The 18,641-nt window shown below is 36.0% G+C and overlaps 1 protein-coding gene across 3 annotated transcripts in view; it reads left to right on the forward strand.

Annotated features, from left to right (window-relative positions):
• Positions 1-1,353: 1,353 nt before the first annotated feature.
• Positions 1,354-18,641, forward strand: part of Mtmr6 (Myotubularin related protein 6) — a 48,941-nt gene continuing 31,653 nt past the window's right edge. The window contains exon 1 of one of the 3 annotated variants that reach the window (XM_053760249.2): positions 1,354-1,618. In XM_053760249.2, the coding sequence (XP_053616224.1) occupies positions 1,595-1,618 (24 nt within the window). In that variant the 5' untranslated portion in view covers positions 1,354-1,594. Of the gene's footprint in view, positions 1,619-3,749; positions 4,061-18,641 lie in introns of those variants that run through there. The other 2 variants (XM_053760248.2, XM_053760250.2) reach the window with 2 other exon arrangements.

Genomic DNA, 18,641 nt, shown 5'->3' on the forward strand with positions numbered 1-18,641 from the left:
TGACGAAAATATAGTTTTGGAAATTTTTGCCTGTCTGACTGTCTGAAATCGCATCAATCTCAAGGCGCATCACTCGAAATCTACTGGACCGATTTGTGTGAAATTTGGTATGTACGTACCTTATACATCTTAGATACATTTTATCCCGGTAAATGGTCAGATTTCCGTAGGATAATTGAAAACTAATTATGAAACATAAATGCCTCAGAATCCCGGGTTAGAATCTTATAGACATTTCATCCCGGAAAATGAGGAGGGTCCTGTAGGAAAATTAAAATTACAATCCACGGAGCCGATTTACTTTAAAATTTTGTAGAAAGGTGTAAACAGAATATAAATATTTTTTTTTATCGATGAATGTCATATAATTGGAAGGTATCAATTTACAATTTAATTTTGTTATATTTGATGGCGCCACCAAGACTTTTAAAACGCGCTATGGTTTCGCTCAGGCAGGCAAAATGATATATTGTACTTCCGAAATAAATCACTACAACTTTTAAATCTCTATTCTCGCCACTAAAACTTTTAAATCTCTAAATCACGCTATGGTGTCTCTCTCACAAATCCATACTAATATTATAAAGAGGTACGCGTTTGTGAGTTTGTATGTTTGAGTCGGGTAATCTCCGAAACTACCAAACAAAATGCAACATATATTTATTGCCCATAAAAGTGCGACTTAAAAATTGATGGAAGGATGGACTTGAAAATGGATTTTGGTTGTTTACAACAAAGTAATGAATACGTGTTTAATTTTTTTCTGAAAATTAACCCTCAACCCCTACAAAAGGGGGGTGAAAGATTGTATGGGACTTAATACAATTTTCAAGATAAAAAGCTGAAAATTGGCACACTCACTTTTTGTAGTAAATACAAAAAATGTTTAATTTAAGTTTGTGGTTAATAAAAAACTGGGACGTAAAACGTCATGGAAAATGGGACGGCACACGTTGCAGAAAGCGGGAGTGGGAGTCCGAGCGGGAAATAGGAAGGAGACACGTTGTGGGAAACGGGATGGGACACATTGCAAAATACATGATGGCACAATATGTAGGAAACGGTACGGGATATCTACTTTACATTACATAGCAGGAATCGGGATTGGACAAGTTTGCGGGACGAGGCACGCAGCGGGAAACAGGATATTGAACTAAAGATGAGGAAAAATTCGAATTTGAATCATATATATTTACCAGACTTACAGAGTACCCAATAAAAAAAGCGGACGAAGCCGCTTGCAAAAGCTAGTATTTAATGAAATCTTTCAATAATGACTAGGCACTATGGAGTTAAGTAGCTGGGTCTTTCTGAAAAAAAAAAATAGACAGCAGTAGGCTGACTTGAAAAAATAGAAATGTCAAAATAAATGAATGGACATCAAACCAAAGTTTTTGCTGATTTTTTATGTTTTTCACTAAATGTTTCTATATTTTTATCTTCCTTAAAAAGTGATTTTATTATTTTACTAACACTTTATTATTTGTTGAATGTACATATTTGTACATAAAAGTTAGTTTTCTAAGTTTAACTATGGTGCATATGTTAAACCTGAAGTGACTGTGGTTATAATATCGATTTTTAGTGTTATATTATGGATATCATCAAAACTCCAAAGGTAAGATAAAATTTATTCGCTTGCAGTGTATATAACACTATGCTATCTATATCTCTTGAAATTCTGAATACAATTGAGACTTCATCATCTTCCATAAAATGAAGTGTACGGTACAGTCCCTGCCCACTATTTTTATTATTAAAATGTAGTTAATTCAGTTTGCGTTTTCAATATTGTAATTAATCAAGTTTTTATCAAATATTTAAATATTTTGTGTAAACCAAAAAATTGAAATAGTCATGATTAATCTATGATTAATGTATTATAGCCATGTAATACATTAATCATAGATTAAGTTTTACTAGAAATTACTATTTAAATTTTTTGGTTTAGAAATACATTAAATATTGCTATTAAGGCTTACAGTTCAGTAGCATTTGTTCAATTTTCTTTCTAATCCCTGTGCTTGACATTAAACAAGAAAATTTACTTTTTGTGCAGAATTCCCATGACGTTCATCGTGTCACTTTAAGTAGATAACAGAACCATAACTATGTCAGTAAATATATTTTTTGCATTCACATAGCATTCTCTGTTTTCATTGCTCTTAGCATTAAGTCTGCCTATAGTACTTTTACAAATTGTATTCTGTGCAATTTTAGTATAAACTAGCAGCACATCCCGGCTTCGCTTGGTTAAAACCATGTAATAAAAAGTAGCCTATGTCACTCCTTGAAGTAGTTTTCATCGGTCACCACTTGCTTCCGGTGAAGGAAAAACATTGTGAGGAAACCTGCACACTTGTTGATTATTAACTTGTGTGTGAAATGGAGAAGACAATGGCAAACCACAACATTGATAATGCCAAGAAAGTTGTTATGTGTGTTTCATTCCATGTAATGAACACAACCCTCAGTCATGAGGTATACAACTTTGAAGAAGATGTCACTCTTGAAGGTTTCACCTATCTCTGTGCCAAAATCGGCATAGTAATTTTTAAGTGTAATCTTTTCTCTTTATAATATTATTAGTATATTAGTATGTATAGATAGTTGTGTGCACAATCTCACATTTAAATATAGTTGCCAATACACATGTGTTGGAGACATCAAGTGGTGGGACTCATGTTTGTGTATTCCAAAAAATAAAAAGCTAGTAATATAATTTAAAATCACATTTTGGCTACACTACAATTAGATCAATACACTTACTCATTTACATTTGGAATGTGTAATGAAGATGGCTGAATATTTCGGGTCCTCTAAAGGGTTAAAATTGATCTGCTATCACTTCATAATCTATCTGTCAGTCAGTCAAGACCCTTTTGAGATAATGTCAGGAACAGGTAAAGTATCAAGTTGAAATTAACATCAAATACTCTCTTAATTGAGAAAAAACTTGGAAGTCGATGTCATCAAAGGAAATGACAATTTATGTTGCATATTTGTTATTTCACAACTGAATCAAAACTGATATGGTTCTTCACTTTCAAATTTGGCAAGAAACATATAACCTGAGTACATAAATATGATCTATTTCCCAAACGCGCACAATGGAGTTTGTATCTAGTCCATTTACATTAGCTAACTGATTGATGTCATTTGTGACCAATGTAACCATGCTGATCCAGCCGGGTCTGACAGAAGGGGCAAACCCCAAAAAGTGCTGGCTTGTTGTTGTCAATGCTCCTCCTCAGCATGCTGAAGACCTTGCAAAGTAGAGGAAACGCTCAAGTGACAGATAAGAACATGTTATTATTTAATATTTTAAGTCTGCCTTGTGTTTTTGCTACTTCAACATTTATAATTTTTATTTACATTCCACTACATACTCAAATTTTTATATTATTCTGTTTGTATCCAAGTTACGTCACAGTGGTTACAAACACGTGAGGATTGTAGAATAGCGAATTTGGAAACATGATTGTCCCTTTCATTCCCTCTGTAAAACAATACAGCCTTCTCCATTTGGCGCGCATGTCCGCTGAAAAATCAGCCCCGCCCATTACTATTGCAAAATAGGACGTATTACGTAGGTAATAGAGCTTGATATTGATAATTACGCTGCAGGGGTTCATAGTTTCAGAGTTCCACGTTTAAAAATGTGGATATTGTGGATATTTAGTAGAGGGTTGAAACTGCTGCTGTAAAAGTCAGTATATGTTTGTGACGCGAGAGGAGTAGACGTTAAGCATTGCAGATTTCGTCCACACCGCCGCGTATCGAAAAAGATATTTAATTTAAACCACATTTTACTTTCTTTTTTTTAAATCTAAACTATATTTTTTCCGCACCATTCTCAATGTGAATTTCTTTTTCGAGCTTTATGCGTTTTGGTGTGATAATTTTGGTCAGTGAATGAATAAAGTTGGTTAATTTGAAAATGGCGCTTAGTTCATTGACTCCGTCAAGCATGCTCGGCGAGCTCGGCCGGTTGGCGAACTGGTTAAGAGGAGACTGTCTCTCTTCTGAAGAATATGCCGGTCTGGCTGTTACGGAGAAGGTGAGCTTTTTATAATACGGGGTAGACAGAACCTAAACCCTTCAACTAACAAAACTGTATTTTACCAAGGGACCAAGAGGATGTCTAGAATTTCATTATTACATTAAATGCTTATTTAGTTGCTGCGCCACGTAGGAATTTTGGGATAAAAAGTTCTCTATGTACTATTCCAGGTAATAAATATTCTACACGTATACCAAATTTAATCAAAATCGGTCTCTCAAATATCTTATTGACCGAGCGAGTGAAGCGGAGCGATGTTTAACATTCTACTTGGGGCAAAAATACATTTTTAACAAAATAATAAAAAAATAGAAATAAAATAATATAGTGAAAAATAGCGGACCAAAGCCGCGAGGGTTTCCGTATGCTGACCTCCAAACTTCAATTCGAAGATGGCACCCCATGATGATGAATAAAAAATACATTTTAAACAATTTTACCATGTCGTATTATGATTTTACAGTAATATAAATTAAAATCCACTTTTTAGGAAATAGTTTTTGTGGTTAATAAATGTTTTACTTTAGAATGTATAGTTTTGAAGTTTGAAATAATATTAGATTTATTTTCAACAAAATTAAATAGTAAGTATTGTGAAGATTGTTTACGTGTTAAGAGGACTCGTAATCATCGCCATCGAGTCGATTCACAGTGAGACGCAGCCAACCAATCACAGTGCGCCATTGTGACGCAACGACAAACACAACGCAATGTGATTGGTTCGCTACGTCTCACTTCGAATCGATTCGATAGTAAGAAGTTAAATGCAAACACGTACACCTACCTACTTCGCGTTATCTTAACAATAAATAGCCGATTTATATCGGCCAATGTCCTCTTGATTGTAGCCACTTGAAATCGTAGTAGGAACTAGATGCAGACCTAAATTTACAACGGATAAATAACATGTGAATACCACTCAACGGCCCATACAAGCTTGCCGAAAAAAACAGACAAATATTTGTATTCTGAAGTACAATTGTTTACCCGCGCTAAGATTCTATTGTACTTGCATATCCATGCCTTTAACAATATTAAATGTGAAAGTCCGTCTGTCACGGTTTCACGGCTAATCCGCTTGTCCGATTTCGATGAAATTTGGAATATGACTCGGGTAAACAGGCTACTGCGCCCTAGTTTTACAATAAATCATTCATGAGACTTATGATCAGACTCAAGGTTAAGCACGATTTCCTTAGATCGATATTGTCGTAAAGTTTTGCCTGGGTGTCTATTCTTCGAAGGTTGTCATAATGGTGTCTTAATGAATTTTATTTCGATTTTTTAAATTTTGTAATTCATAATTTGATATTCTTCATTTTAATCTAATTTGTATTTTAAATTGCAATGCCCGACAGGGTTTACATTGTATCTAGATTATAATGACTGAGGTGACTAAGTTTCTGAATTACCTTACTGTACAATGTAAAAAGCAATAAATTATTTGAATTGAAAAAAAAATAGTACAAGTAAAGAATGACTTAATCATGTTTTTTTGGAATGTGACCAGTACTCAATCTTAAGAACCGAACTCCTGCGAGATCTCTCTTTGGGCAATAGTGAGATCAACATTACGTTGAACAAACCGTTGTCTCGGGAGGCCAGATGTATTTATACATTCTGGAGAGGGGTGACGATGGAAAGGCAGACATAATACCAAATAAAATGGAATTTCCCCATGAGGCTGGCATAGTCGCAAGCAACTGAAGCCTCGGTAAAAAATAGATTAAAAAAAAAAGAATGACTACTTCTACTATTGAAAAACCATTGAGACACGATTCTGACTCAACATTGTAGAATCAACCCGGATGTTACAAACTACGATTTATCATGCTTCGATCGATCAAGGGTTCAGCGAATGGTCCTAAAGTGGTCCATTATTTCCATCCTTTTTCTCGTCCTTTATTTTTTCGGCTTTCAATGGAATACTCTAAGAATTCTCCTTGGCTTATAATTGGTGTTATATTTCACGATTGGGTAAAGCCATCGCCTTTACGTTTTCATGTGTTTCCAATTGAAGTTTGTTGAATTAGTGGTGGTGTAATTGTTAAGACGCCCGCCTGTGGATCGAAAGTTCTCAGGTTCGTATCCTACTCGTGCCACATGAGTCTGTATACCAATCTGACTCATATATAGTAGATTTCATCGACCACTACTAGCTTTCGGTGAAGGAAAACATCGTGAGGAAACCTGCACACTGGTTGACAGTTTAGTTCCCTAGTGTTTATGCGATTACCTGCCACATGATGGAGGTAAATAGTCGTAAAGACATGTCAGACGCCTTTAGGCGACTTGAATAAAATCTGGCACCTGTGGTAACAATAACACACTCGATATGATGATGACTTGTTTCCAAACCAAAATGTGTATTGAATTGTACTTCCCCTTTATAAAGTACGGTCAACAGCACATCAGAGTATACAATTTCATTGCAAACTCGCCGCTGTAGCAGTATCATACAGGGTAACTCCATGTGTTGTTGACTGTACTTGACTCAAGATTTTTTGATATACATATACGTTTTAAAAGACAATATTTGAGATGTATATTTTACTAGCGGCCCGTACTCGTTTCGCTCGTGTAAAACCATAATAAAACTTTCCTCAGGAATCACGTTATCTATTTGTGATAATAAAAAAATCCGTCCGGTAGATTTTGAGTTTAATCGCGTACATTTCATACAGACAGGACTTCTTTTTATTATATGTATATGTGATTTTCAAACCATTTCTTCGCACTACTGAGTGGGGCATATGTCTCTAGATTCAAGAACAAACTACTTACAATCGACCCCTATCGACTCTCAAAAGCTAGTTAATCTCATGGAGGCTTTACTCGACAAACAGTTCGCCGAACTTTAGCGGTTTCGACGTACATTGTTGGCTTATCCTTGCGGTAACAAACAAAACTACAATCTACGCGATGTAGTGTTTTCATTCGCGCCGTCTAAGTTTGGCGATATTGTGGACCCATGACATTCCAGAAGTGACGTGTTTAGTCAGTTCACTGGACTGTAATCAAACCGCTGTAGGTTATTTAGTTAACCAACTGTGATCTTCCAGTCTGTGGCGGCTTTGCAAACTACCTACACAACCTCAGAAATCTCCACTACTGAGTTATAGATTTTTATGAATTAATAGCAATTTTTTTGCACATAAATGCCATTATTGAACACTAACTTCTGTGTGATTTGTCCTAATATATTTATTTTATTTATAGCTTTTGCCCGCAACTTCGCCCGTGTTTATTTCATGCGTCCGCTCATAATTTATTATTATCGATATCTCGGGTTCTTATCCTCATTCAACCTATATCAGATTTTTAGTTAGAAATTCCGCTATGCAAGTGTAAAAACCACATCAAATTCTACTCAGTAGTATTTGCGTGTTGCGCGAACAAACATACAGACAGACAAGCTTAAAGCACGCCACGTACGTCTCAGCGGAAAATGAAGCGGTCGAGTTGGACGACTTTGTTTTATAATATGTAATTAAATTTTAATTATTCGTAAGTTAATAAGTAAATAAATAAATATTAAATAAATATATTAGGACAAATCACACAGATTGAGCTAGCCCCAAAGTAAATTATTCATGATAAAACGAGTTATTTAATTGCATCGTCAAAATTTTTATCATTGTCCCAAATATGTAATCCCAAGAAAGTATAATGTGAATTTAAGAGCGACAAGTATGAAAATGTACGTAGTACCTAGTGCTAATAATTTTTACGGAGAAATAACGAATACCTATTGTCAAGCATACGTCAGAATAAGTTGTTAAAGTAAGAAGATTATAAAAGTATAAAATATTTTTAAAAGAAAGTTAAAGAAAAGTTTGCTTGGAACCGTGACTAAATAGATAGATATAGTAAATAAGTATATACTTGTAATAATAGAAAAATCTTAGTTTAATATAATATTAGGTTATGTCAAAAGTGAGTGCATTTGTTTTACGCCGACAAACAGGTTTACAGTTTGGCGATTTTTTGTTAATGTGATAACCTGTAACTGTTAATCTGGATAAGCAAATACAAAAAGAAGTAAATTTAATATTTTTTTTTTTATTATTATTACAATTCGAGTGCGTTTGACCTCATGAGCTTGATGGGAAGCAGAGAAGAGGTCTATGGTGTTACACCCAAGCTCAATTGTCTATTCTTGTCTTGAAGATCCCTAAGATTAATTTCTTGGATTAATCTTTGAACTGTGTGTTATTTGATGTATGTTAAATTATCCTTATTATACTTTCATCGCTAGCCCTGAATTTTCTGTCTCTTCCCTTTTACTGTCCTGAGATAATTGGACGAATCTCCAAGGATGTTTTATAAATATTAACAACGTTGCCCGGGGCGTTGAAACGAAGTTAGATAATAATAGGATACTTTGCATTATATAATAACGTCATCATATAACTTTCTATGTAGTCATCAGTGTATTCATCAGTATGAAAAAAAAATGCTGTATATCTTGTGAAATGTGTGAAAAAAAAATAAAGATAAATCACAGATTGAGCTAGCCCCAAAGTAAGTTCGAGACTTGGGATACTAACTACAATCTTATTCCTAACTAAACTAATATTATAAACGCCAAAGTAAGTTTGTTTACGCCACACTCTATCTAATCGACCAATTTTCTTGAAAATTTGCATGCATGTAGTTTAAAGTACGGAGAAGGACATAGGCTACGTTTCGTCCCGGAAAAATTACAGCTCCCGTGGGAGATTTACGCGGGCGAAGCCGCGGGCAAAAGGTAGTACTGTAAAGTAGCTGATAAGGAACAAACTGATAACTTCTAGGGAATGGAAGGGTTGACATCAAGTAGTCGGCAACTTCAAAATTTTACGGTTATTTTTCACGACCCTGGGCATCGCGTTGTCATCTAAACCACAACCGAGAGATGAGAGAGAAAGAGACAAGTATTTAATATGCGGTCGACTGTACTTTACTGACTGTACTTTAGTCCCCAGATTAGTACAATAAGTAAATGTAACCTTTGAAAGCAAAACTGTTGTAGCTTAGAATGCACCGCACACGTTTGCACGCTGCAATTCGGATCACGTGTCGCACAAATTGTGATGTACGAGTCTGCTTCGAGGAAATGGAATGAACAGAATTTTCATTCGTTCTTTTCATGTGGGGGTTCTGGTAGTAGGAAGTTTGAATGTTTGAAACATCGCTTCCATATGTGTGTGTATCAATGACGTTCGACATTCTATGGAATTGTATGTAACAAACATCAATTCGTCGTCTTTGGAGAAATGCTTGCGAAGTTTTAAGTAAATTTTTGACGTCAATAAGTGATCTGTATCATCCTAAGTTTAATAAAGAATTTCGAACTTGAATTTGACCTGGTGGTTACCGTAGCTTATGGACATCTTCAACACAAGGAGTTGTTACATGCGCGTGTCCCGAACCTGTTCGTATCTTTACACGCCATAATTGAAATCGAGAGTCTGAATTCTAAGGGTGAGTGGCACCAGTCAGCTGACAAAAGTTAAAGGTTAAAGTTAATGTCAAAGTTGACTAGTGCAACCCACCCGCTAGCCTTGTAAATATTGGCCAAAAAACTCTACAATGCTAACATTCTATAATCTCGCTGTTTTATAGTTCGAGCGGAAATATTATTTGTCAGTATCAATGGTTTCAATTTTAAAGCCATATCGCTTACGCTTTGTGTTTTCGATGTATCTAGAAAATACACTATATCAAATAGCGGACACGGAGGCGGACGTGAATCAATTTACATTGCGTATTTTGTATGTGAGATTTTTATCACCGCATGGAAATACCAGAGATGTACGTTGAATTCGCTTAGTTCAGCGAAGATTTCTTTAGTGTCGGAACTACTACCTACATAGTTCTCTATCATACATAACCAGAGGTCTGATAAGTTTGCATTGTATGTGCACGGCAGGGAGTCAAGAATAAAATTTTCAGGGGGTATTCAATCTATAATTTTATTTACCTATATATATTTTCCAACTGAGTGAGTAATTTAATTTATCATTAAAAATTGTGTTGGTAAACTTTGGCCTGCGGTTCAGGGTTCAGCCCTAAAAAGGGCCACTCTATATTATCCCATGGATGTCGTATGAGGCGATTAAGGGACACGTGTGTCCCTTAGTCGTTTCGTGCTTAGGCAGCGGATGGGCAACATATCCAGAGTTAGCGTCTCGCAGGCGGGCGGTTGTAAAATCCCAAGTGATAATTCAAAACGTTAAGGGTATTTTTCACGCTGAACCGGGCTTCGCAGCGTCACAGCGTCGAATGGAGCCGGGAACATGCGGGGATGAGTGAGAAAGAAAACTGTGTCGTTAGACAATTGGGATTAAATTTTAATCACTTGTACTTGTACACGTGAATCATCGGATACTTATGCGTCAGATTTTAAAAAGTTCTTGACATTCCATTGCTTAACAGTTAATAAAAAAGTTATTAAAATACAGGAATTCTTGCCAAGGGTACTTGGCTCGTCACCACAATAAGGTCAGGGCAGGGGCAGTAGGCTCTATTTCGTCTGGCATTTGGCATCTTCTTGCGTTCGAGTATGTTAATTGTTAACTGATGTCAAGTTTTATTCAATCCGCCTAAAAGCATCTGACACAACTTTTAAGGTTACCTACCTCAGGCAAGTAAAGCTGTGGACCATTGTACAGGTTTCCTCACGATTACCGACGTTTAATCAATATCATACCCCATATATACTGATGATGATAAATTTAATGGAAATGAATGAATTTTCATTGTCATATTTTATGAATGTATCCTGTTGCACGAGGAGTGCCTATATTATATTGTATCTACAACATTTTATTTTAGGACTGTAAAATATATTATTATTCTCGACGTTATGTAAATGGAACGGCAAATAACGGTAAAAATTTGCGAATTGGATTCGCGCACGTAGAATTTCGTGAAATTCCTCTCATTTTTTGTTATATCTATAAACTCGTATATTTACATAATTATATACGGTTTTCTGATCCTTTATCTGTATTGTAATTGTAAAGCCTTTACTTTTTTCCAAAATTCAAGTAAAGATTAAGTACCTACCCTAAGGTTTTGATTCCCTTATGAAATAGCAAAATATGCAATTTCACACACTAACAGAATGTTTTAGACTCTACTATTATATTTGATACTAGCTTTTGCCTTTATAATTAAATATATAATTTTTTAATTTACCTACGAAAGCGTTTTCATACAAACTTTCACCCCCCATTATAGTCGAACGGGGGTCTTTAACTACATGCATACTAAATTTCATCAAACTCTGTCTAGCGCTTTAGCCGTGAAAGCGAACCAGACAGAAAGAGAGACAGACAGACTTTCGCATTTTCAATATTTGTATGAATACCTACATAACTTGATACCTCTAACTAAAAGGGTCTTGACAGATGGACAACGTGATTCTATAAGGGCTCCATTTACCTTTTTAGGTAGAGAACCCTAGAAATGTATTTTTTTACTTTGTACCCTTTTTCTGTTACGACCTTGACATATGACAGCACAGTGATTTATGTACTACAATCTGCCTGCTCCTTTTCTCGGATAATCTCCGAAACTACCGAGCCGTTTTCAAAAATTCTTTCACCATCCGAAAGGTACATTATCCAAGATTGCTATAGGCTATATTTTATCTCAAAATTTCCACGGGTGTTTCTCTTGTCAATATGTTTAATTGAACATTTCGACAACTGAAACACTTGTGGTACACTAATCTGAGTGAATTCTTCCTACATACTTATTTATTACTATAAGTTGCCCGGGGCTTTGCTCCCGTGGAAATTTCGAGATAAAATATAGCCTAAATATGTTGCCCAGGTTCGAAAGCTATACAACAAAAAAGTTGCAAAATCAGCGCAGAGACTAGCGTGTACGGTAGATATACAGACAAACAAGGATACGTATGGTTTTTTTCTAATTCTTATTCTATTACAGTTCCTACATCGCCCTAATAAACTATTTTTTCAAATATACCTTTGCCCCTTATTAATAAAAACGTTATCCTCTGATTAGCCTCGGAATAGTTATTCTTTGTATTGTCTCGTTCTTTCAATGTCTAATACTGACAAGAGAGAGAGGGACAACACAAAGAAAAACTACTCCAAGCCTAATCAGGGAACAAATTTTTTATTAATAAAGCGGTACGTGTATTTACTGTACGTAACATACACATTTTTTTGTTTGTTTTCTTTTCCTTTTTTATTTATTATTGTTACTGTTCAAGTTTTTCAATTTGCAACAAAAATAAATATATCAGATAAGTTCAAGTAATTTTATATATATAATTTTACTCAATATAATTTTATATATATTATATATATATATATATATATATATATATATATACATTTCTTCTGATTTTCTAAAATATATACAACGTAAAATGTGAGGAAACTCTTTTCGCTGTTGTTTGCAGCACCAGTCTAGCAGGCATTTTCTGACGAGAGATTTACTTTTTTAATAGCGGTTGTAACAAAACGAAAACGTTAGGAGTTAGTAGATCGCTAACGATGAGCTACCTTTTTTGACAATGGAAGAATAGCGGGTCGGATTTGACAACAGGACATGTGCGTATTGCAACTTTGCTATTTACATCTCACCATCGAATCGATTCGCAATGAGACGCAGTTAAACAATCATAGCGCGCCAATAGTGACGCAACGACAACCACGCCGCGATGTGATTGGTTCGCTGCGTATCACTTCGAGTCGAAGGTGAGAACTGAAATGCAAATCCGCACTTCTTCCTCTTCAAGACAGTGCGAGCGAAGTGAAAAAAACTGAGAAATCGGACCCTAGTCTATGACTCTCTGACTGAGGAAGAAAACGCTCAGATACGAGAGAGTTGAACTGCAAGAAAAGGTTTGTGTTTTGTATGTGTGTCATCCCAGCTTTGATCTAAATGAACGAACGGCGGCGGGACAAAGGAAACTGAATTCAAAAGGGACTAAAATCCGTGTGTATTTCTGATTCAGGTAAACGGGAATTTTTACGAATGTTCCAGAATTTTCCTTATTCAAGAACGTAGATTATTTTTGCCTTCGCTTTCTCTTTGTTTGTTGATAAATGTAGGTACTTTACAGCCCGTTTTTAATTAACCCCTGACGCAAAGAGAGGGGTGTCATAAGTTTGACCGCAAGTGTACCGTAGCTGCCGGATGAACCGATTTGGATGCGATTTATTTTTTCTTTGGCGGCTAATTGTTATGCGGTGGTTTTTAGATATGTTCGATCAAAATCGGTTCAGCCGTTCAAACGTTGTAGCGAAATGAACATAGAAAGTTTTTTTAATTTGTCTAACAAATGAACTTGTCTGAATAATCCACAATATCCATAGTAATATTATAAAGAGAAATGATTTGTATTTTGGTCGGATATGAGTTGCAAAGATGATAAAGAATTTTTTTATTGAATTGGAAGCTGGTTTGCCTATGGAAACGATCATTGTTTGCACAGTGTAATTAAACCAAGTGTCTCAACTCCCGATCTTATTTACACTACCACTCCTATGTATGTTAGTTTAGTGTCAAACGTAGTCAGAGAGACTCTGAAACTAATTCAATTTACTCCAAATAAACTCTGAATCCCGGTTGGATCACATATCCAACTCAGCTTCGTAACTTTAATAGCTAGATAGAATATACATTTGTATGTAGAGTTAGCCTGAGGCCGAGAAGCTAGTTCATAATACTTGAAGTACGTTTTACGATGCCCAATTTTCTTGAGCATACATAACATGCTTGAGCTTGACGCGACATCAAGTTTTTATGGTTCACTCGGAGACGAGAAATATAGAAACCTGGACCTATGTAGGTTCTATATTTCTCGTTTTATACATATGTGTAATTAAATATATAATTATCGAAGAACTTAACCAAGTCAGAATAACTGGTCAATTGTGTGTCGGAACACGCACAAAGCTAGAGGGTTCCGAAGATATGTATTTGCGTCCAGAATCCAGATTTACATAAGTAACGATTAAGTTACCATCATATTTTACTTATAATTCCATAAATTCATCAACTATATAAGCTAGCAAGTACAGCAAGTAAGCTACGCTAGTAAGTAACATTGTATGTTTATTCAATATGAACAAGCTATGAAAATGTAATATTTGTTTTATATTAATGTACCTTAACAACGACCCTTGTTATTTATTACTTTGTGAAATTAATGAGAATTTTCGAGAAAATTCTTCAAATAAATAATATTATTATGTCTTTTGTAAAAGAGAATTTTGGAGAACGGTTTTAAAGATGTTTTTTAGAACAAACAAAAGTCTTCGTTACAAACATTTTTGTCCAAATAAATTTACTTATTCTATTGGTTATTTTTTTACGGAGTTAATTGAGTCAAAGTGCTTTGTACTTCCTGGTTCTTCTTTGTACGCTTGTGATCTTTGTTCATAACTTTGTTTCATTGAAAAGAAGAAAGCTGATAACAGCTAATATGACTATATATATAAATGTCACAGCCATTTTGTAAAACGGCGCCATTTTGTAAAATTGCTACTTTGCGTTCAGCCAGGTTGAATCAAATCAAAATAAAATCATTTAGAATTTAGCCCTTCACAGGCGTACGTCATCTTCTAAATTAAATGATATTTACCAAAGCTACAAACTACTAGCATTCGAGTTGTGGTAGATATGGCTACGACTTAAGGAGAATACGAAAGAAAGACATTTAATTTTCTTTCAAATTTTCACTGTATTGAATTGGAATCTTGACATCGTACAAGCTTTTATTTAGCCCGATGTGAGTTAAAATATTTCACGTCGGTCGCTTCAGTTTCCATGACAATGCTTTATTATAAACTCATCCTTATCGTTCTTCGTTGGAAGCCGATCCTGGATGCACCATCTGGTCAACCTGATGGTGCTTCCATGATCGGCTGCCAACGAAGAAACTCCTGAACGGTTTTACTGTACGGATGACAATGACAATAACTTGTGAGAGAAATTACATTTTTGTTAAAGCTTATTTCTATAAAACCCTCATTTTAACCACACGTGGCGTGTTTCTGTCGGGTCACGTAGAGCAGATTGTACGTGATTTCCGATTTATTCCAGCTTCACTTTGCAGTTATATACTACGGCTATTTTATAAAGACGCGATCCGTCTTCTGACTCTCCTTCAAGGATTAGACAAACACAAAAAAACAATATTAATTTTATTGCTGAAATCTTCGACAAGTGAAGTCTTAATGAAATATTGTCTACAATAATAAGAATAATCTTACTTTTGGATATCTCATATCTCACTTCGGTTTAATTTTGATTTGAAATCTTTTTATGAAGATAAATGATTTATACTCTCTGGTTCCGTTGACATTTCGTTCGCCACCGATTTTTGAAGTTTGACAAGCTTAATGGTCAAAGTATTTATTTATGATTTTATAGTATTTTATAAATCATGTTTTGCTTTGGGACTGAAAAGAATTGTGGCTGTATGCCTTCAAAGAAAATTAAGCTGGTGGCATCAGCTGGTTGCGCAGACGACGATGCCGCTGTGGCGTCCATGCCCCAGGACTGGGTCCCGAAGCGAGGTGGCGCAACTCTAGCTAACTATTTAAAAACCCGCCAACAAAATCACAACTATACCTTCCAAGATCTACGCAAAGAAGCTGCCAAAGTCAATGAAGACATAAATGCTAAAGTTCGGGCGATATCCGAAGAACTACTTGCCCACATTAGGCTAAATGAAAAGAATATCGATTTCATTGTAGACAATTGCGGTAGCACGCAAGGACCATTATCCCCTGAAGATAGAAATGCAGCTTTGAAACAAGTGAGAGATTTGTTTGACCAGAGAGTGAAAGATATTACGGCTTTTAGACTAGATGCTCAAGCGTTGGAGCGGGAACGTGCAGATGGATTGAAGGAAATACTACGTGATGAATTTCAAAATCTCATATATGTCGGTCACCAGTCTCCAAAACAATTGTTACACAAGTTTGACGATATGCTGTACGAAATTAATCAGCAGCTTTTGAGTAATTGTAGGGTGTACGTGGAACTTGAAGCACAGTTACGTATGCAAGGTGACGATGGACTGGTACGTGCTAAATCCTGTCTGAATCAACTTTGCTTGGGGGTTGCTCTATCGCAAAGGAGACGTAGCGCTTTAACTTGGCGGGATGAATTTACTCCGTGTCCGAGAAGAAGGGCTGCCACTGGGTCAATTGACAGAACCAGACCCTCTCAACCCATAATAAATACGATTGAGAACGCAGAGCAATTAGATGTTTATGTGTCACACTTAGTTGATGCCTATCGTTCAGCTGTCTATAAAGTTATCACTGGTTTCCATTGCAAATTACGCGATTTGCACGGACGACTTGGAAGTTTCGATTTTATAAAAAAAAACCGTCATATAGCGGAGATATCGGATTTTCAAGGCATGATTGAACATGTAATGCGTAGATTATCTACTCATGTTCGTAGTCAGAGTTGTACAAATAATGAACTATTTGAGATGCAAAAAAGTTTGGTTTCTTTGGGTGAATGTCTCCGTGATACTTATACAGTGCTGCATGATGCTGGTCATCTTTGGGACGCTCATATGATTAGGACAGCTTACGCTCAAAAGCTGACTCTTGCAGCAGTTGAAGATCTTCTCACTAGCCACGACGCTGTTGAATTAGCTAATGAGTTGAATTTTAATATTGCATTGGAACAATTAAGATGTATGGCAGACGCTGATAAACTTCAAAGTCATTATGATTCCGTGGTCGATCAGCTTAATCGGATTGCCGATATGTATCAAAACCATAACCAGATAGAGTGTGATCGTCTGGAGCAATATATGATCTTTCCAGTTATAAAAGCCAATATTTTGATGTCGGAATTCCACTGCTTTTTAGAAAAATATCCGAGATCATCCAACCAAGTTAACGAAAGCGGGTTAAGCACTGAATCCTTAACAGTAAAGAGACAAAGTATTATTCCTAGTATTTCGGGACCGCTTCCTCGCGCGATATATCAAACGCGCCTCAATGAGATATCATTGCAGAATTGGAAGAATGGTTTTCTAGAAACCTTCGATAATAACATTTCTTTGGTGCCTGATGAATTGGTGCGTCAAGCTCGTAACTGGGTTGATGAGAAATCGGCTTCTCTAACCATGCGATATTCACTCAAGATGGTTTCTCATAGTATTCGATTGGAGCGCCTAAAAGCAGCACGGGACATGCGTTTAGCTGAACTACGTCACCATGAAGCTCGTCTGGAATCGCATTTACAGGCAATCAACGACTTGATAGACCGTCTGCCGGTGGAAACGGCAGAATGTTTGACACCTGACTCTTCGGATGTCTATCCATTTTATGAATGGATTGAACGGATGCAAGCTGATTTGGATCAGCTACTAGCACAAGACCCGCTAGATCCTGAGATGAAAAAACTAAAAATGCAAAGTTACGCAGCACGGATCGTAAAACATAAGAAACAGTTTGAGGATTCTTTAGACTTGGCGGCAGACGCATGTAAATGGAAAGCAGAGTGCAAAGTACAAGAAGCGAGGGTGTCCAACGTGAGGTTTATGGCACAGCTTCAGTTGTTTAGCCAGGGCGGGAGGTATGCACCACAAGAGGCGATCAGGGTGTCTGTGGCTTTGACGAGAGTGGCTGATACCCTTGAAACAGCTATGACTCGTACAATGGACACTTTGAATCAGCGACGAATACAATTGTTAGCCGCGGCAGACCAGACGCTAGCCCCTATTCAGAAGGCCATTGAGGAAGTCATCAAAACGAAAGGTAGTGCCGACAAACGAAAAGCGACGCCGACGTCCAAGAAAAAGTAGACATTTTTATTAACGATATTTTATCAAGGCCATAAAATAATTTGATTCTTTATTTACGCTGTTTTCTCTCGTATATTCTGAACTTCAAACTACCAAAGTAACACCGTTGAAAGCTCGCCGCTATTACAAGGGCATAGGAGACCATGTAGGGCAACTCAACGTGTAGTTGACTGTACGTCTTTAAGATATCTGTCTTTAGCTGTCACTAGCGAAGACAGTATCTAAGTGGCTTTTAGGATTTTTTCATAGAAGGGATTTCTATATTATATATTATTATTTTTTTTTCTAAAAATGTTCTATTTTTTTAATAATTGTTACATGAAATGCTAGCCAAGTATTGTAAAAATTAACGAATATAGATATTTCGGATAATAAAGAACTAATTTCCTACGTAATAGTGATTAAATATGTATTTAAACCAGACGTAGTAAACAAGTATATCGTATAGGGAGGATAAAATCGATATAATATATGTAAATGGAGGCAGCTCCAACACAAGACCAAATGATGATGATGATACCAATGTGGAGGAATTAGATTCACGCAGGCGAAGTCGCGGGTTATAAATATAGCATACTTCGTGACATACAAAACTTGTGAAATTGCCCTCAATGTCGACTGTATCAAATTCATTTCTCGCGTCATTTTATCTCCGGCCATCAAAATATGGCGGGCATAGAAAGGTATCCATTAAAATATAATTAGTACATGCGTGTATATATAAAATTTATTTGATATACTTCTTCTACGTTTATACTACCAAACTTTTTT

Source organism: Plodia interpunctella, chromosome 20 (genome assembly GCF_027563975.2).
Source record: "Plodia interpunctella isolate USDA-ARS_2022_Savannah chromosome 20, ilPloInte3.2, whole genome shotgun sequence".
NCBI lineage: Eukaryota > Metazoa > Arthropoda > Insecta > Lepidoptera > Pyralidae > Plodia > Plodia interpunctella.